Source organism: Saccostrea echinata, unplaced genomic scaffold (genome assembly GCF_033153115.1).
Source record: "Saccostrea echinata isolate AGI-Se365-2 ecotype Australia unplaced genomic scaffold, CSIRO_AGI_Sech_v1 ptg000009l, whole genome shotgun sequence".
NCBI lineage: Eukaryota > Metazoa > Mollusca > Bivalvia > Ostreida > Ostreidae > Saccostrea > Saccostrea echinata.
This window is the reverse complement of record NW_026889758.1, coordinates 42,347,798-42,367,452: the sequence shown is the minus strand read 5'-3', so window position 1 is coordinate 42,367,452 and position 19,655 is coordinate 42,347,798. Positions and strand designations below refer to the sequence as shown.

The following is a 19,655-nucleotide window of genomic DNA, read 5'->3' as shown; positions in this document are numbered from 1 at the left end:
ACAAATGCAGCTTAATTATGAAAAATGGTGAAAAAATTAATTTCAATGTGCTCTTCAATTACTATAGAAACATTAACTAGTTCTAAGGTATAAGGCTTATTAGATATTTTCATTTTTTATTCCAAACATTTAGAATCTGTAGCTCTGATTATGGCAACATTTTTGTGATCGGGAAATTATTTTTCAAGATCGCCATCCTTTAAAAAAACATATGAAGACTTGCATAAATTAATATTATGTTAAAAACGAAGAATAACAAAGTAATCTTTCTGCCTTGGCAGGATTTTAAACTGCAACTCTATAGGTGGACAGTGGCACCAAATTATGTAACAGGAAAGGAGAAAATGTATTGCTTGACCTGGAATCGAACCCCGACTCCTGTATCACTAGTCAGGTGTTCTAAGAAATGTGCTATCCAGGCCAATATCCATGGCCCAAACCCATTACATTCTTCCCTCTTTAGATTGTCTTCATGCTCTAAGACACAACCCAAGTTCTTATTTGCACCTGCCCCCTGACATGCAATAAATGGACAGTCAAACAGACAGATGCTAGGCATTCTTCCATTAAAATTGCTTCAATATATACATATCAATGACATATCACTCTAGTAATTAAAAATATCTTTCAAGTCTGAAGTTGAGCAAGGTCCTTTATAATACTGTATATCATTTATATTTAACTGCTGTGGTAAAACTTAGAAATTCATTTCAAAATTAAAGATGATCTCCATGCATAGCTCTGATCCTTCAACATGTTTGGCTCTAGTCTTTAGCACCTTTTCTCAGCTCTTCAAAGTCTTTTTTCATTCAAATATTTTGGATTTCCAATGTTTCGGCATGAGCATCACTGAACAGACATAATTTGTCAAAATGCGCATCTGGTACATCAAAATTGGTACCACATATGATTTACATTTTGACCTCCGGGTCGCGGCCTCTGCTAGTGGACTGTTAGTCTCCGAGGGTCTCTTCAGCCCAGTAGCTAAGTACTTCCATACTAACTTGGAAATATGCTTATATATTTAACTGCTGTGGTGAAACTTAGGCTAGCAATTCATTTCAAAATTAAGGATTATCTCCCTAATGCATAGCTCTGATACTTCAACATATTTGGCTCTAGTCTTTGGTATCTTTTTTCAGCTCTTCAAAGTCTTTTTTATTTAAATATTTTGGATTTCCAAAGTTCCAGCATGAGCATCACTGAAGAGACATAATTTGTCAAAATGCACATCTAGTGCATCAAATTTGGTACCGTATATGATTTACATTGCATATTTTTTGGTTAGTCACCCTCAAGCCAGACATTAGCCTGTATTATACTATATACTAGTAGAACTGATACATTATATAACTCAGATACATAGCATATATTGGCAACATGTGCCACCTAGTCACATTATGCTTTTGAACCCTTTCTCAACGTTTATAAATCAAAAATACAAACATGCATGAACACATATTTGGCAACACAGTTTTACATTTATTTACATAAATATCAACAACAAAAGTTAGAATCTCTCAGATGCCCTGGACGCCACACTCCACATTTTTCCATAGACTTTAGAGGGTGGGGACTACCTGTGAAGAAAAATATAAATACTGCAGGTGTATTTAAAAGATAGAGCATAAAGTATATATGTGTGTACAAGTATAACCTGTTATTTAACTTGACTAAAATAACATTTCACCCTGTTAAGATTATAACAAAAATTATATTTTAATATGCTTTTAAATTCAGTATATACAAGTACATTACTGTATATATATACATGCTCATGAAATGCACAAGGGATGCATTGTTTAAAAATCTATAACCTGTAAAAAAAAAATGACTTTTGCTCCATAGACCCAAAGAAATCTTAAACATAAAAACCACTTATAAAATTTCATATTTTGTTATAAGATAAAATCAATTTGTGCTTACCTAAAACGAGATTACAAATTGCTGTTCTGGCAATCTTAATGTTCGAAAAGGATGCTAATATGTGTATTTTCCTGTATTAAAATATAAATGTACAATTGTTTTAAGAGTTTAAAAAGTAAAAAAAACGTCCATACTAAAACTGTCAACATGAATTAAGCTTGAGATTCAAATATCAAATTTAATCGAAATCTCTATTTTTTAAAAATTATTTTGCTAATTTCGTTTTTTTTTTAATTTTGCTTTGACACATGCATCTACATTTTTCAAATAGAAACATTACTTCTCTTACTATATATGTATCATCTGTATTAAGCCTAAACTTACGTGTCAGCTAACATAATTCTGGTTTTGGTGACATTTTCTATAGTGAAGTTTGTTTTCCCGTTTTTACCAGCTATCCTCCCAATGGCTCTTGACAAATGATCACCTTTTGGTGGTTTTACTGAAAGTCAATTCAAACATTTTCTTAAAGATAAAAACAATTAATGCTGATACTGCATTATTTGATAAAAATAATTAAAGGAATGAAACATTGAGTAACTGTTAATTTAAAGTTATTTAAAATGAATCAACAAGAAGTCTGTGAACGAATGCTCACTAGTAATACTCCCGTTCTGATGTGAATATACACTCTCATGTTGACATCAAATTCATTCAAAAATGAATCCCACCATTTGGCATGACTAAACAAAGATTGTGCTAAAATTTCAAGCATCTGCGCTGAGCAGTTGCTGAGAAAACTGTGACGTAAATTTGGTATGGACAGATGCACAGATAAACAGGAAGTTGACATCGGATTCAAACAAAAATGAATCTCATGATATGGCATGCCAAAACAAAGATTGTGCTAAAATTTCAAGCATCTGCGCTGAGTAGTTGCTGAGAAAACTTTGACTAAAATTTGTTATGGACGAAAGCAAAGATAAACAGGACCATATGGCATGCCTAAACAAAGATTGTGCTAAAATTTCAAGCATCTGTGCTGAGTAATTGCTGAGAAAACTGTGACAAAAATTTGGTACGGACAGATGCACAGATAATCAGGAAGTGGACATTGGATTTGAAAAACATAGGTAATCAGAGATTACAGAGCTCACCTCAATGAATGTTGTCTTTAAGTAAGGCAAAGTCTCACACTAAACTAAAAATCTAGTAATGTGCATCCCTAGATGCAACATTTATGCAATTTTGGTCTGATAGGGCTTGCAGTTACTTGGGAATGGAATTATCTAAAAACTTCAAACTAGTCACCCACCCAGAAAATGTACGTCAAATCCAGCAGCTGAAGCAAGTTTGAGAGTGTTCATCAACTTGATGCATCATCCATGCAAGTTTGGTTCAGATAGGCCTTATAGTTACTTAGAAATGAGATCTGCTCAAAAAATTTTAACCTGATCACTCATTCGGAAAATGTAGGTCAGATCCAGCATCCGAAGCAAGTCAAGTAGTGTGCATCCTTAGATGCATCATCCATGCAAGTTTGGTCAACATGGGGCTTATAGTTACTTGAAAATGAGATCTGCTCTAAAACCATTAACCTGGTCACTCATCCGGAAAATGTAGGTCAGATCCAGCATCCAAAGCAAGTCCAGTAGTGTGCATCCTTAGATGTATCATCCATGCAAGTTTGGTCAATATAGGGCTTAAAGTTACTTGGAAATGAGATCTGCTTCAAAAACTTTAACCTGGTCACTCATTCGGAAAATATAGGTCAGATCCAGCATCCAAAGCAAAACCTGTAGTGTGCATCTTTAGATGTATCATCCATGCAAGTTTGGTCAACATGGGACTTATAGTTACTTGAAAATGAGATCTGCTCCAAAAACTTTAACCTGGTCACTCATCTGGAAAATGTAGGTCAGATCCAGCATCCGAAGCAAGTCCAGTAGTGTGCATCCTTAGGTGTATCATCCATGCAAGTCTGGTCAATATAGGGCTTAAAGTTACTTGGAAATGACATCTACTCCAAAAACTTTAACCTGGTCACTCATCTGGAAAATATAGGTCAGATCCAGCATCTGAAGCAAGTCCAGTAGTGTGCATCCTTGGATGTATCATCCATGCAAGTTTGATCAACATGGGGATTAAAGTTACTTGGAAGTGAGATCTGCTCCAAAAACATTAACTTGGTCACTCATCCGGAAAATATAGGTCAGATCCAACATTCGAAGGAAGTCAAGTAGTGTGCATCCTTAGATGTATCATCCATGCAAGTTTGGTTAACATGGGGCTTATAGTTACTTGAAAATGAGATCTGCTCTAAAAACATTAACTTGGTCACTCATCCGGAAAATGTAGGTCAGATCCAGCATCCGAAGCAAGTCCAGTAGTGTGCATCCTTAGGTGTATCATCCATGCAAGTTTGGTCAATATAGGGCTTATAGTTACTTGGAAATGAGATCTGCTTCAAAAACTTTAACCTGGTCACTTATCCATAAAATATAGGTCAGATACAGCATCCAAAGCAAGTCAAGTAGTGTGCATCCTTAGATGTATCATTCATGCAAGTTCAATCAACATGGGGCTTATAGTTACTTGAAAATGAGATCTGCTCCAAAAACTTTAACCTGGTCACTCATCCGGAAAATGTAGGTCAGATCCAGTATCCGAAGCAAGTTCAGTAATGTGCATCCTAAGATGTATCTTCCATGCAAGCTTGGTCAATATAGGGTCTATAGTTACTTGGAAATGAGACCTGCTCCAAAAACTTTAACTTGCTCCAAAAACATTAACCTGGTCATTCTTTAGCTGAAATTGCAGCATCTGAAACCTTGACTGGTACAATGAAACACACTTGAAGCATCCTCCATGCATCTCTGATTGATATAGGGCATAGAAGTACTTGAAAAAAAAAAAATGCTCCAAAAACTTTAACCTGGGACGCCGACGTTGAGGGTATTACATAAGCTCCCCAAACTTCGTTGAGGTGAGCTAAAAAATGAATCCCATAATATGGCATGCCTAAACAAAGAGTGTGCAAAACTTTCAATCATTTGAGTAGTTGCTGCGATGAAAATTTGTTACAGACAGACACACGGACACACAGACAGTTGCACACACAAGGGTAAAACAGTATACCCCCTCTCCTTTGGAGTGGAGGTATAAATATATAAATATGATGATCACATAGACCTATACATCATGAACAGCTAAATCATACATAAAACACCTTTTATATATTTTCCATTTTTGGCAAATGAAATTATTTTGTTTTAGAATGTTTGTTGTTCATGTACTTTATTTGATAAAGGCTTGTTTTAATGGTTACACTTACCATCAGTGACATCAAAGGATTTCAGATATAGATCATCCAGTCTTACCAAAGCTAGGGAATCCTACAATGGACAATAAGTATATACAGAATACAAGTACATTCACAAGGATTTTTATCCAATGGATACTAAGATTTATCAATGTTTTTAATATTAGTCATGGAGATACAGTGAAACTTGTCTAATCCGGATGTTGTGTATTTCAAAATCTTGTCTATTACGATGTAAATTTGAAGCCCCTATCAGTAATTTCAATTGTTTAAAATGTTGTCTAATTCGGTATGTTGTCTAATCTGGCCAATTTTTTTGGAACCAGTGGTGTACGGATTAGACAAGTTTTACTGTATATTGGATCATAGTTTGTTCAATAAACTCATCTAATAAAAGATATGAAGTTTTGTATAATCAACTACTACTAAAGAGCCAATGGAAAGCTTTTCTTTTAACTGTTTCGAGACTCAAAATTAAGTCTATTTTTATCTACATTTAAATTATTAATTTGACAAAAAATTCTCAGACAAGTTTGTAATAACCATATTTTTACCAATGCATTTTCATTAATGCTGTTTAAAAAAAATTTCTAAACTATACATGTATGAAGGCAACATTTCACAACTCTGAATTATTGTGCAAAGCAACACTTACATCAACATCAAAACCCAGTGTGAATGCACATACAAAATCTGCTGCTTTTTGTAAGGATCCAATGTCTTTTGTGTCTTTACAGGTCTGTAACCAGAATTACAATGCCCGGTATTAGGAATGAAAAACATAACTTAAAATGGAATGAAAGATGATCAATATTATTTATGGTCTGCTCTATAGAAAATGTTTATAAATGGAGAAAATTTGTATTGAAATTAACATATTGTTCAAAGAAATTTTGATGAACCCACATGAAAAAATTCTAAAATCCATTGTCCTCTGTGCATGCATAGCAGCTTGGTAGCTTAAGTAAAGCAATAACTTGCTTGAAAACATTTACAAAATTTTTTTTATTGTTTTTCTACCCCAAAATTAAGTATGTATCCTAAATAAACATGTCTTTGTATATGTCAGCCTCTTTTTGTCACTAAAAAAAAACATCTTGGGATTTCCTGATTTTGTTGCAATTGTTCAAGGACTATCAGAGAATCCCAAGGTACTGGGAGTTGACAAAGTTGGAGAAAATTTTAACTATTCAATTTTTGTGCGAAAAAATGATGTTTTGATCAAGACTCAATAAATGCAGGCAACATTAGTTTACTGAAAATTATGACGCCATTGTCATAGAAGCATGCGAAAGGAAATAGCAGATCCATAAGTTTAGAAGTGTACAACTTAATTATTAAATCCTGACAAAAAGGAAACTGTCCTCAATCATTCATTTATTCTCTCAAAAACCATACGAATGGTACAAGAGGTACATATATACATATTTACAATAATAATTATGGACGAGCAGAGATTACAGGAGGACAGACAGTGTCTGTGATGATAAATATACACAGTGATTACAGGAGGACAGACAGTGTCTGTGATGATACATGTAAATATACACAGTGATTACAGGAGGACAGACAGTGTCTGTGATGATAAATAAACACAATTTTCTTCAGAATACTGGATCAGTATTTGTCATCAAATTACAGAATTTTATAACATTTGAATGTACATAGTATTTCTTTAACAGAAAATCTTTTCGAATATTACATAATACATTTCTTTCAACATTATTCCATCTAGTACCCACCTCTATGGGAAGACTATGGTTACTTGTTCTGAATTTTGAAAAGATATTTCTAAATTTTTTTTTGTAAAATAGCTAAGTATTTTTCACATTCAAACTTTGTTTAAAAAATTCTATATGTAATACTTTTAATGGAATTATTATATCACTATACCATTTTTGTTAAAACTGATCTTTGAGCTTTTGGTTTATTGCAGTTGCAATCCATTTCACACTATGAAAATTTTGATCATTCCAAACAGTACAACATAGTCCTGCTGTGTTAAGAATATTCTGTATGCAAGATATCCATGGATTACTGATCCCATTTTTTGTATATTAAATTTATTATAAAGATGTAAATAAATAATTCTACAGATCTTATTCCCAATTCCATGTAACAGTTTTCCCCAGAAAGATATCATTCTTGTATAAATGCGTATACGTATATCAGGTAACGTCCAGTCTCCCCCTATACCATATAAAAACTTCAAGTTGGTGTACTAGATTTTAGGTTTAAAATATATTTTAAAAATCTTAAATGTAGACATTCCTCACCCTAAAGGTTTCATCATCGGATATATTAACTACAATTATCATTATTATGTAATTAAACATCTGTTGTATAAATTCAACGGTCTTGGGTTGGATACTTTTTGCACATTAAATCCCCTATTTACTATCACAGGCACCGCAAGTGTGCATAACCCCTCCCCCCCCCCTTTTGTAATGAAAAAATAGTAAGATGCTATAAATTCTCAAAAGTATTAGATTTCCTCTAGAATAGACCTCCTTTATCACTGTTAATGGATACACTGGCCAATCGCGCGATCTCTATACATGAGAAAAAGTACAATCTGTTCACATAGAAGGAAATATGGATGTGATTGATGGGAAAATCTCAAATTTTTGAGAAATAATATACTAGTACTTTTTTAACGGGGTGGTTTTTGGGTAGGGTGAGGGGATATCCATCCATACTTCAAGTGCCAGCTTTTACTATTATGAACACTCACCTTTATTTCAACATTATACACGTTTTGAAGTTAAATCTGACTTGGAGATTTAGTTTTTCCACTATTGGAGTAAATATTTTCATCCAGTTTTCTTTCAGAGGAGTATATCTATGACTGGGTACTGGAATTTTCCTAAATTCAGACTTTCCTCCCTGTTAATAAGTAAATAATTAACATATTATCAAGTATCAACCATTGTAATTATTTTTTTCATTTATGCATAACATTTCACTTAAGAAAACTTGAACAAACAAACAAAAATTCAAGCAATGTCTGAACATTTTATTACTGTCAATTTGTCATCACTTATTGGAGGAAAGTGTGGCTATTTTGGTGGGGCAGATTTGTCCATTGCTGACTCTGTTATCTCTGCCTCAGGTCTGAGTTTTCTTTTCCTTGATCTGACAAATTCCGTTTCACGAACATTTTGCCCACCACTGTCTTCTGTCTGTGTTGCCATTTTTCACGTGGTGGTGAAAGAGATCTTGATAAGGGAGATAATTAGTAAACAAACTTTCTTACTCAATGAAGTGACTTCAGTTTGCAGTTTGGTACGAGTTGACTCTTTGGATACGACTCGGTTTGGGTACGAGTCGGTTTGGGTACGAGTTGACTGTAAATCCTGCGAAGTAACGAGGAAATGCGGACGTTAATTGTGCGTAACGAAAACCATATCCCCTGTGTATATAAATATACATGTATTTGTATATAGAGGGGTAGGAATTTTATATCTAGGGCTTTATTTGCTGCTTATAGTATTGATCAGGTGCCACTTTTTACAGTTTTAGAAGCAGTTCATTTACAGTTATATTATATTTATAATTGAGGTAACGCCTCTTAAATAACAACAACAACAACCATAAAAGAAAAAAAAAAGGCACAAATGTGATAGTTGTAAAATTTTAAAATCATTGGCATAAATTGTACATCGGCATTTCATATGATCAGGGACCTATATACTTAGTATATAGGTCCCTGATATGATAGGCTTAAACTTATTAATTTTTATTTCTCGTGAATGGATTATAATTTGCAAGCAGACTCTGGGTTATTGACTGGGAACAGAACCCAAAAAACTTTAAAATTACAATACAACCTCACCCGAGCTGAAGGCTCTTATGAGCTTTTCCGATCAAAATTTGTCCATATCTGTTGTTGTTGTCCATGGTGTCAGGTAGTTACCTGCTCGAATTGCACATATGTTACTTACAAACCAGTGTGGTTTTTACATATATATTTATTCCTACAGGTCAGTACTGTAAACAGTATACGGTGAATAAATTAATTAATCTAAATAAATAAATAAATAAAACTTAGACTAACTACAAAGAAGACAACTACAACCCATGGTCAAACTTGTATGAAGAGTTTTGAAAGAACGACACACACAGAAGCTGGAACAGTCATGTAAATAATAAGATAATTAATTATGAGCTATCAAAGTTTTACATGGGAATACATAGTAAAAATCTTAAAAATTCTTCTTCTCAAAAACAGCCAAGCCATGATTAGACATATTTACACTATAAGTCATTTAGTACGAACACGGATATAGCTAATTCACGAATATAGCAAAGTTTTTCGGCATCCCCGGTGAAATTCTTAACAAATCCTAGGAAAACATTACAGTTATAACGAACTCTGATATAAGAAATTTACGGATATAGCAAACTGATTTTCTGTCCTGTAGAGGTTAAAAATAAGGAAAATTACATCTTTTATTGTGAATTTTCACTATCTTAAACTTCAAAATATTAATCTGACATTATTTTTTTATAAGCTAAGTATTTAGACTGTAAATTCCATTCATCTGAAATATTTAGTACCAAGTAAAATATTGTATAAACATATTTGGTAGTCATACTTGAAGGAAAAGATGCATATTGCGAATTCGTTATATATAACCTTTAACAAATTCGTTATATGGATATAACGAATTACGGATATAACTATAAGTAAATTCATAGGTCCTCAAGACTTTGCTATAACCGAGTTTTACTTATATGGAAGAATCCTTAAGTAGTTTAGATTCAAATGTGTTCAAATCATGACCCCCGGGTCTTGGGTGGAGTCACTATGAGTGATGAAAGTTTTACATGGGAATATATAGGTAAAAACTTTTGAAATCTTCTCAAGAGAAGCAAAGCCATGATTATCATATATGATATGGAAGCATCCCCAGGTACTGTAGATTCAAATTTGTTCCAATTATGATGACCGTTTGGATGGGTAGGATGGGGTCACAATATGTGATTTTAATTTGACATAGGAACTCTGCTGATGATGAACAGAAGGGCCATAGTGAAGCATGTGAGTGTTGTGGCCCATGGGCCTCTTGTTTGAATTGGTCTGGAAATGTTCATCTTGATGCCCCACATTTTAGGCATGTACTAGCCAGACCAAAAGACCTGTTTACATTTGCTAGTAAATTTCTTTTGACTTTCTGCTGATGATAGAGAAACTTTGTTGTGCTGAATGTTCTCAATTCAGACCCCACCCCCAGATTCATTGAACACACCAAGGTTCAAAGAATCATTAACACATCACTTTAATTTTTTCTATGTATTAGATGTGATGCTCATCATTCAGGATATAAAAGAAAATATATATATTTATCTGGCAGTTTTGCATAATTTGAAACCCAGAGTCTATTTTAACCTACCCGTAGTAAGTTTTTAAGACTTGATTTTTTTTTTTAACAGATGCTGCCATTAGGCTAATATGGAGGAATTCAGTAAGGATGGTCCCTCAGCAGCCAAAAAGACAAAAGTGACTACAGAGGATAGTGAAGTCAACAATGAAAATAGCCATGGAAGTGGAGGCTTTGCTCCAAGTGGTGAAGAAGAGACAAGCAATGAGTTATTTAACCAAGACACTGAACCTTATGACATAGAGAGCTGTGAATCTAATGAGAATTTATTTGGAGGAGGAGTATCGAGTCCAACTGTCAAAGATTCTGACAGCCCACTCAGAGAGGAAGCAGGAACACCTGTGGTGGAGATAGAGGAAAAGCAAAAGTCTTTTCCTTCAAAGATGAAGACTATTGAGTCTGTCTTGCAGGATGCCAAGTTAATAACAAATATTGTGGAGGGTATTGATGTTGATGCTGTGTATGAAAAACTCAAAACCAGACGAGGAAAACCAAACAGAGTGGACTTGGTTATAAATGAAATTTTGGAGAACATTGAAAAGGTTAAGAAGGAGGGCAGTAAAGGCAATTCAAAGGAAAACACAGCAATTGTGGAGGATCTGGTGAAAGTGATTGACAAAGCCACAGCCAATATTTCAAGACTGCCCATCACAGCAGGGGAAATCCAGCAACTTTTGACTCAGCATCAGGACAGACCAGATAGAGTGGATTATGTTGTGAGCCAGGTATTGGTAAAACATTATAAACCATTACCCAATCAAAAACAGGAATATGTGGATGACATGATGAAAGTATTGTCAGATTTACCTAATGCCGACCCAGAGCATGTGTACAAACTTGTAGAGAAACATGGTCAGGAGACAGACCGAGTTCAAAAGGTTATTGATTATCTTCAGAAACAAAAAGACCCACAACATTCTTTGCAAAAAGAAGCATCTCTCCCAACAGATCCTAAATACCTTGAGGACCCTCTGTACAGAGATATGAGGATTGTGTGTAAAGTGCTGCCTGATAAAGAAGCAAATGAAGTCTATGAATACTTGACAGCTCATCATGACAAGAAGGATCGTCTCAAAGTGGTAATAGAGGAGCTCATGAAATCTGGACATTGTGACTCTCAGAGTTTTCCTCCCAGTGTGGACCAACATTCAGCAGCTTTTTCAGATGTTATGGGTGTTGGAAGTAATGGAACTTTGCCTAAAAACATTCAAGAAGAGGTAGATGAACTGATGGAAATATTTCCAGATTGTGATCCAAATTATCTCTATGATGAACTTGAGGAACACTCAGATGACAAAGAAAGACTTAAAAATATTGCCATGAAAATGTTTGAGCACAAAAAGTACCCAAGATTGAAAGATACATTAGAGGAAAGAAAAAGGCGGGCTGAACACAACAAAATTCAACATCTTCAGTTTGAAATGGAATCATTTCTTGTAAGATTTCCTGACCCTTTGGGGACATTTTTAAATGTGGAACAAGATATGTCTAGTTCTTACAGGGAGCATGCACTGCAGCAGCTCAGGAGAGATTTTAGGCAGCTCAAAAAATCATTTATCTTGAAAGCTCTTGAAAAATACAATTATCATTATCATTTGACGAAAAAAGAGATTGAGAAGGAATTAGAAAACACTCCTGGTACGTACTTATGCAATTTAATTTCATCTCACAGTAAGGCATGGATATTTTTTCCATTTTTTGTTTCATGTCAAAACTATTACCTTGACAAATTTTTATTTTAAAAAAGTGGTAAATAAAAATTACAGCATATGACTTCACTTTGATAATTAAAAAATGTTCATTTATTTATTACAGAATGACTCCAGGTGTAATGCTAATAAATGAATTTAGATTGATTTCTTCTACAGTCAGGTCTAAGAAGTTTCGTAGAGAGCCCCTGCAAGAGGAAGATTGTAGGATGCCGGAGCAACCAGAGGAGTTCTTTTATTATGAGAAATTGTTCTCCGAGAATGAAGAGGAAATCAAAAGTAACCAATAACTGCCTACTATACTATGCCTTTAAGGGTTTTTATCAAGTATCTAAATTTTTTAAAAACAAAACACTATTATATTCTTGAAACATATAATTATCGTTTAATTATGAAATAACTTTGAAAACAGTCATAATTAGGGGATAAAATGCCTGTAATATAGAGTTCTCGAAGTAAAAATCTCCACTAATTAGATAGGGGTCACGTGGTACTGAATCGTCATAGGTGTCTATGGTCAATTAGAACTCGTAAAGCTTATCATAAGAAAAATGTTATCAAATAGATTTTGACGTTAAATATTATACACTACACAGTAAGGTCGGTGGAAATTTTGACATCGACGATATTCTGTTAGTTATAGACGGCCAATCTTTTATGTATGAACGTCTAGCAGAGAGAAATAACCAAGAAAATATCCCGACAATAGGAGAGGACACCGAAGACGAAGCCGTTGACAACTTCGGACTTCCGACTAAATAGAATGAATAACTAAAGTTGGACTTCGTATATATTAATTTTATAAATATGAGAATTTTAAATTCAACTTCTTCATTATTTTAATAAACTGTATATAAATATTCTATCTGTTCCAGTGAATATCATGTATTAGAAATGACATTCTTCAACACTGTTCAATGGCGCCGTACGCCATTATGAAGTTCACAGCATTCCTACTAGCATGTACCAGATATCATTCTGTGCGACTTTAAAAATGCGTGTTGGGTACTTTTTCCGTTTTAAAAAGGTATCATGTCCTTAAAATATTTTATAGTACAGAAAAAAATCGTGATCGGGCCTAAACGATTGTTTTGAATGGAGAGAAAGCTCTCACGTTTTCAGAAAAATGGCCCCCTTTCACTTCTCAACCAAGTCCAGGAAATGTGGGGAAAAAAGTCTTCCTAAAACCTTTCTTGTGCGCATTTGTGCATCCTAAAGCCACAGATTATACCTTACTAGCTGTCAATTATCCAATTACCACTTATTTATTTACTAACAGGTTTAATAGACACAACAAATGAGCCGTTTTGTATACACAATAAGTACTTTTCTTGATTAGGATTGACACCTATGACGTCAGAGCAATGGTTCATAGCATCAGCGATCAAAATATGCATATTGAGAAATTCAAACTTTGAATCGCTGAAACATCAACAATGTTAATTTTCTAGCAAAGTTTTTTAGATATATGATTTTAATAACATGTAAACTTTGTCATATCAAAAAATTTTGGGACGTGATAAAAACCCTTTAATTTCTTGCTCTACTAATCATATGCATTGATAAGGTGCCATTAACCATCTTTCTGTCTGAAAAGAAAGTTTTTCAAAATGATATAGTTTAATATAAACTTTTGATCTGATTTCAGTAAAACTTCATACCCAAGTTAATTACTTGAAGATACGTAATTCTTTACATCATTTTTTTTTGTCAGTAAATGGTGTTTCCATACTTACTAAAATTAGAAATTTAAGAGAAATTCTTTCACATTGCTACTTCTTTAGTCTGGTCCAATTTCAATAAAACTTCATACACAAACTGTATCAAAGCTTGTAGTTCTACTCATTGGTTTGATATTTTGATGAATGGTGTTGCCATTATTACCATAAAAAGAAAATATTTCAAAATGCTATCCGTCATACACATTTGGTTTGATTTCCATAAATCTTGGTTCAAGTTATAAAAAAAAACGAGATATATACGAGGGATAGTCAAAAACTTCATGGACTGGCCCAGTAAAATTCTCATTATGTATTCAATTTTCATGATTTTTGTTACGACAATATATACACATGCGTTTGACAAGCATGCAGAATTTTATTGTCATATACATGTACCAATGAACTCAATCAAAATCAAAGGCATCACAATCTGGACAGTCCGCTGGACAATTTTCAACGTTAGTACACATTCTTTTTTAAAAATATTCCCTATTTTCTTGGATACAACTCTGGTGTTGGTTCACTCAAATACTAATACAGATTTAAAACATTCCGGATCATAGAATGAAATGATATCTTTTACTGCTGATCTAAGTTCACTAAGATTGCTTTAAACTTCATTGAAATTTTCTTTTCGTCTGGGGAAAAGGGCAAAATTGCAAGGTATAGGGATCTTCTCCTTCACAAGACAGACAATACTTTTTGCACTCACAACTTTCTGGCATCCCATGCATGGATCAATTTTACTGTTCACCCATCCATCGCTGAACAGCTAGTGTCACCAAAATACTATAGATTTGGACACAGTTTTTTTTCCTTTGCTGGATTTGACACATTTAACATTTCCATTTGCGATTTCCCAATATGAAACTATATAATAATTTTGGAATACACTTGCTTCTCTGGCATCATTTTTCATAGATCAGCGCATTTCAAACATTACCAAAAGAAATTACTGTAAACACTTTTGATTTGCGAGAACTTTATTTTCCCGAAATTACGTGAGTGCATCTGCTCATGGAAATTTCAGTCTTGTGTATAATTCTATCATTAAAAAATGTATAGAGCAATAACCAAAATTCGTGAAAATTTTGTTTCACTTATAAATACCAAACAACCTCTCGCAAAAATAAGGTGTCACAAAAATTTAGTGATCTACATTACCATGATATCGTTAAAAATGTTCAAAATTCCTTCAAATCTTAAAACAGTTTTGTGCAGTTATTAGAATCTTTCTTAATTAAAGATTTTTAAAGATTTTTTTTTTTTTTTTTTTTTTTCAAATTACTTCAATTTACCTAACATAATTTGAGGTTGTGCCAAGTACACAAAACACGGGTATTTAAATAGTTATTATATTTATTATCAAGTATCAAACTATATGTAGTTAATAACTGACAGTTATGTGTATAATGGTCTACTCTTATTATAAAGCATGCAAAATTTGAAATATCTATCTCACATAATATCAATTTTATTGCGCCAGTCCAGAAACTTTTTAATCACCCCTTGTAATTCTGTCAATTCTGTCAAATGTTTCAAGTCCAGATGCAAGTTTTTTCTTACACTTATGGTAGTTTAAATCAGTAGGGCTACAGTCTCATCAGAGGCCTCTGGTTTTTAAGTGGCTTTAAAGTACATGTACAGTAGACAGGTCCAGCACAATACCCTGATAAAGGAATATAGCTTGATAAAGCTATATAGCTTTATCAAGGTATTACAAATACCTTGATCGAGGTATTTTATGTAATGAAAATACAAAAAAAAATTCTTTAAAAAATAAATTTAAAAGTCGAATTATGAGTTGTGGTCAGTGTGTTCACTCGTGCATGAAAAGTACACAGGTATCAAAAAGAAAGCATAAAAGAAGGTCTCCTCACAGGACATGCTTTTATACTGATTTCTTTGTGTTTGAGTACTTTACATGCATGAGTGAATTTACTGACAACTCAGAACTTGACTTTCATTATTTATTTTTTTAGGATTTTTTTTTTTGTATTTTCATTACATAAAATACCTTGATCAAGGTATTTGTAATACCTTGATAAAGCTATATAGCTTTATCAGGGTATTGTGCTGGACCTGGTAGATATTCAGTCTTTGTGAAAAACACAATCCTTATGCTCCAGGATGGTAAAACTGCTGTCTGGCACATGAAAAGTTAACCACAACCCTATTTATCTGAAAAAAAATTTGCTTCTAGACTATATATACTCCGGTATATATGAATCAATTTCAGGGCAGGTTAGAGTGCATAAAAAATACAAAAGAAGCAATGTTGGCAGAATTTGTTTCAAATGTAATTCAACTTTCTACAGGTACTCAGATAACTATCATGACTATAATCCACTTTCATACTGTGATATGTAAAAAAGAGTTGGGATAATTAAAGTGTTGGTGGGTTTTGTAGATTCTTTAAACCACAAGCCTGAAAGGTTTATGGTTAATTAAAGTTCTCAGCACTTGCTTGATGTTGATTTGATATTTTAAAGGAACATTTACTTAGCAAAGAAACTGACATTGTGTGGCATATGTACATTGTAACATGTATCACATATGGTAAATTCTGTAATTTTGTTGAAAGTTGGGAAATAATAATTATGGTCCCTAGATTGAACATTGGTTCACATTGCTTTTGTCTAGCTCTATTGGCTATTTATCAGCATCTTTGGCCTTTTTGCCACATAAAATTTATTTTTTGTGAAGGAAATGTGTATGCTCCTTCAGAAATATTATATTTCACCATCTAAATCATACGTTTAATATTAATATGTATTTTAGGATATCTCCATGACAAGGAGCAAGTATATGAGCTCCGTCTTCAGGAAGCTAGGGACAATGGAGAACTGATGGAATGTCAGTGCTGTTTTGATGAGGAGTGTCTGTTTGAAGATATGGCTGCCTGTCCTGATGGCCATCTTTTCTGTAAAACTTGTATCCGCAGATCAGCTGAGGTGGTAATTGGTCAAGGAAAGACTGATTTCAAGTGTCTGACTGGGACATGTTCCGATAATTTCTCACTAGCCACCCTACAGCATATTCTGCCTACCAGTGTGTTCTCCATTGTTCTGAGGAAAATGCAGGAAGAAGAAATAAAGAAGGCAGAAATCCCAGATTTGGTCTCTTGTCCTTTTTGCAGTTTTGCAACCATTATGCCTGATCAAAATGATAAAGTGTTCAAGTGCCTAAATCCTGAGTGTCTAAAAGAGTCTTGCAGGTAAAATCAAATTTTTGTGTCAATTTATTTTTGCAGAAAATGGTCTTAATTTTCTAGTAATGAAAAAAATTAAGTCGATGATTTTTTTCTTTTGGTAAATATCAAGGTTATGTAATGAACCAAACCATATTCCTTTACGCTGTAATGAGGTGGAGAAGCAGGGAGAAATGAACATGAGAACTTACATTGAGGCTCGCCTGACGGAGGCCATGATCCGACGCTGTCATGTCTGTCAAAAAGCATTTGTTAAGGAGTTTGGCTGCAACAAGATGACATGTACCTGTGGGGCCACCAGTTGTTATGTGTGCAGGGCTAAAGACATCGACTATGACCACTTTACAAAGGAAGAGTAAGTGCATTTATATTTTCATAATTAATTTGACAACAGATTTTGTTTTCGTAAAAGACAGCATTCTGTGATAGTATTTAGATTTAATGATATTATATAAATTTGATGGATTGATAAGAATTTAGGAATTAATTTGTCTGTCTGTCCATCCTGTCTGTCTGTCTGACCATGTATTCATAATTTTCATACTTGACAGTTGACACAGATTGATTTTGACCTGAAGGAGTGTCATGGCCTTGAAAAGGACATAAGAATAAGTTCAAGGTCACTCCTACCATAGCAATATCTTGTAGTGGAAAAACATTGGAAGCTCATAGGAACAAAGAGATTTCCTATCTGATAATCACCTAAAGGTGTGCTGTGAACTTAATTCAAGATCATTTGGATAAGTTCAAGGTCACAATAAGAGAATGTGTAATTTCTGTCTGAGTAATATCTTTGTCTAGGAGCCAGTAATGAGGAAAAGATGGCTTATAACTTAAAGATAAGTCAAGACTTTGAGCCAAGGTCATTTTAATAGCGTGTGCATTCAATATGGTTAAAAGTGATAGACAGATTGTTTTACCTAATATTATGCAGAGATATGGGCACTGTCAGTCCAATAGCTTGTCGGTCCGAAATTCAAAAAAATTTTGACCAGCAGTCAATAGATCACTATGAAGTTTCTTAAATAGTTCAGACGAATGAATATACAGACAAAATAATCAAAAATACTACATATTTAAACAGCTAATAAAATGTTCCAGTATTCCTGTGTACTTATAAAGTCCACAAAAACTAACACCCCCACCCCCATATTTAAGATTTCATGGCACTGGTAGTTGAAACCAAAACAAGTCTTTCTTATTTAAGATGTAACCAGGGTGACATGAACAAGCTTCATAGAGAGGAGATGTTAAAAGCAGCAACAGAGGCTAGAGACAAATATATCCAGGATCACCCCGAGGCTGCTGATATCGATCTGAAATATGATCCCTTAAAACACATAGAGGAGTGTACGTGTATATCTTTATTTGTTCTTCAACTTTGAATGCACTAAATCAGACAAGTCAGAAATAATGAGGGGTAGTTTACATTGTTAATTCACTCTGCGATTTTCATATGAATTCAAGTTTAATTTTTTTTCGTATAAAAGTAAGAAAGTAAAGAAATGAATGCTAATAGATATAGAACATTGATAAGAAAATTAAAGTTTAAAATGATCCAGTCATTTTGTGTATTTGTATCCCTGGATTTTTTTTTCAGTTGAAGGTTTGAAGGAAGGTGAATATGATGGTGATGAAGATGAAGAATATGATGAAGAGGATTAAAATTTTTGTAAAATGTGCCATTTTTTTAATGTTTGAAATGTAGAAATTTCATATCAACATTTATCGTTTGAAGAGTGGGAGCGAATACCGGTGCATATGTGCTTTATTTCTAGATAGAAAAATTTTATATGGACATACATGTACATGTAGATGCAAGGATCATTTTGTACCACCTGAGTGATGCAGTTGACCACTGGCAACCTGTTTCTTTCCATTTTAGCATGTTTTCAATCTTTTTTTTTTTTATCTTTAGCTTTGTTCCTGAAAACACTGTATTAATCTGTTTTAACTGTCTTCAAATACAGATATGTAATATGAATCTTTCTCTTTTTGTTTGTTATATTGAAATTGTCTAATTATTAAAACATATTAATTCTAAAAGAAAAAATTGAACTAGGAGTATGTCCCCAACAAAAATTTAGCATGCTTTATTTAGTAACTGTAAATCTGACGGTCAACATTTCGATTGACCCACACAACAAAAAAACAATGACATTGTTTTACCATGTCGTAGGAAAACGTGTACAGGTAATACAGGTAACATCCTGTGTATATAGGTTGGTATACACAAGCCAGCGTGGTTCCCTCGGGGCTTCACAGCCGTTTCGATTAAGCTCCACCCCACACTGAACTTACCTGAGGAAAACCAACCGGTTGAAAACCTCGGCCTTTAAGAATATTTAACCATTTTGTATACTCCCTATGTCCAGCTGAAGGCTCCAAACTTAAAATTAGCACCCATGTCTATTGAGTAGGCCCTGTGGTTTAGGTGGGACG

General features: G+C 33.8%; 1 protein-coding gene and 1 pseudogene across 1 annotated transcript; one reads left to right on the top strand and one right to left on the bottom strand.

Moving 5' to 3' along the window:
- Positions 1 to 1,461: 1,461 nt before the first annotated feature.
- Positions 1,462 to 8,389, bottom strand: LOC133183752 (RNA-binding protein PNO1-like; annotated as a pseudogene).
- Positions 8,390 to 8,670: 281 nt separating this feature from the next.
- LOC133182415 (uncharacterized) lies at positions 8,671 to 19,197 on the top strand. Its single transcript, XM_061317258.1, has 7 exons — positions 8,671 to 8,688; positions 10,625 to 12,210; positions 12,441 to 12,560; positions 16,784 to 17,219; positions 17,326 to 17,568; positions 18,421 to 18,563; positions 18,814 to 19,197. The coding sequence occupies exons 2-7, from the start codon at positions 10,644 to 10,646 to the stop codon at positions 18,876 to 18,878; spliced, it is 2,574 nt and encodes an 857-aa protein (XP_061173242.1). The 5' UTR covers positions 8,671 to 8,688; positions 10,625 to 10,643; the 3' UTR covers positions 18,879 to 19,197.
- Positions 19,198 to 19,655: the final 458 nt, after the last annotated feature.

Excerpts from the sequence above, each read along its gene's own strand:
- LOC133182415 (XM_061317258.1), top strand. The coding sequence starts at position 10,644 with ATGGAGGAATTCAGTAAGGATGGTCCCTCAGCAGCCAAAAAGACAAAA. Across the intron at positions 12,211-12,440 it reads GGAATTAGAAAACACTCCTG|TCAGGTCTAAGAAGTTTCGT; the intron begins GTACGTACTTAT and ends TTTCTTCTACAG. Across the intron at positions 17,220-17,325 it reads TGTCTAAAAGAGTCTTGCAG|GTTATGTAATGAACCAAACC; the intron begins GTAAAATCAAAT and ends GTAAATATCAAG.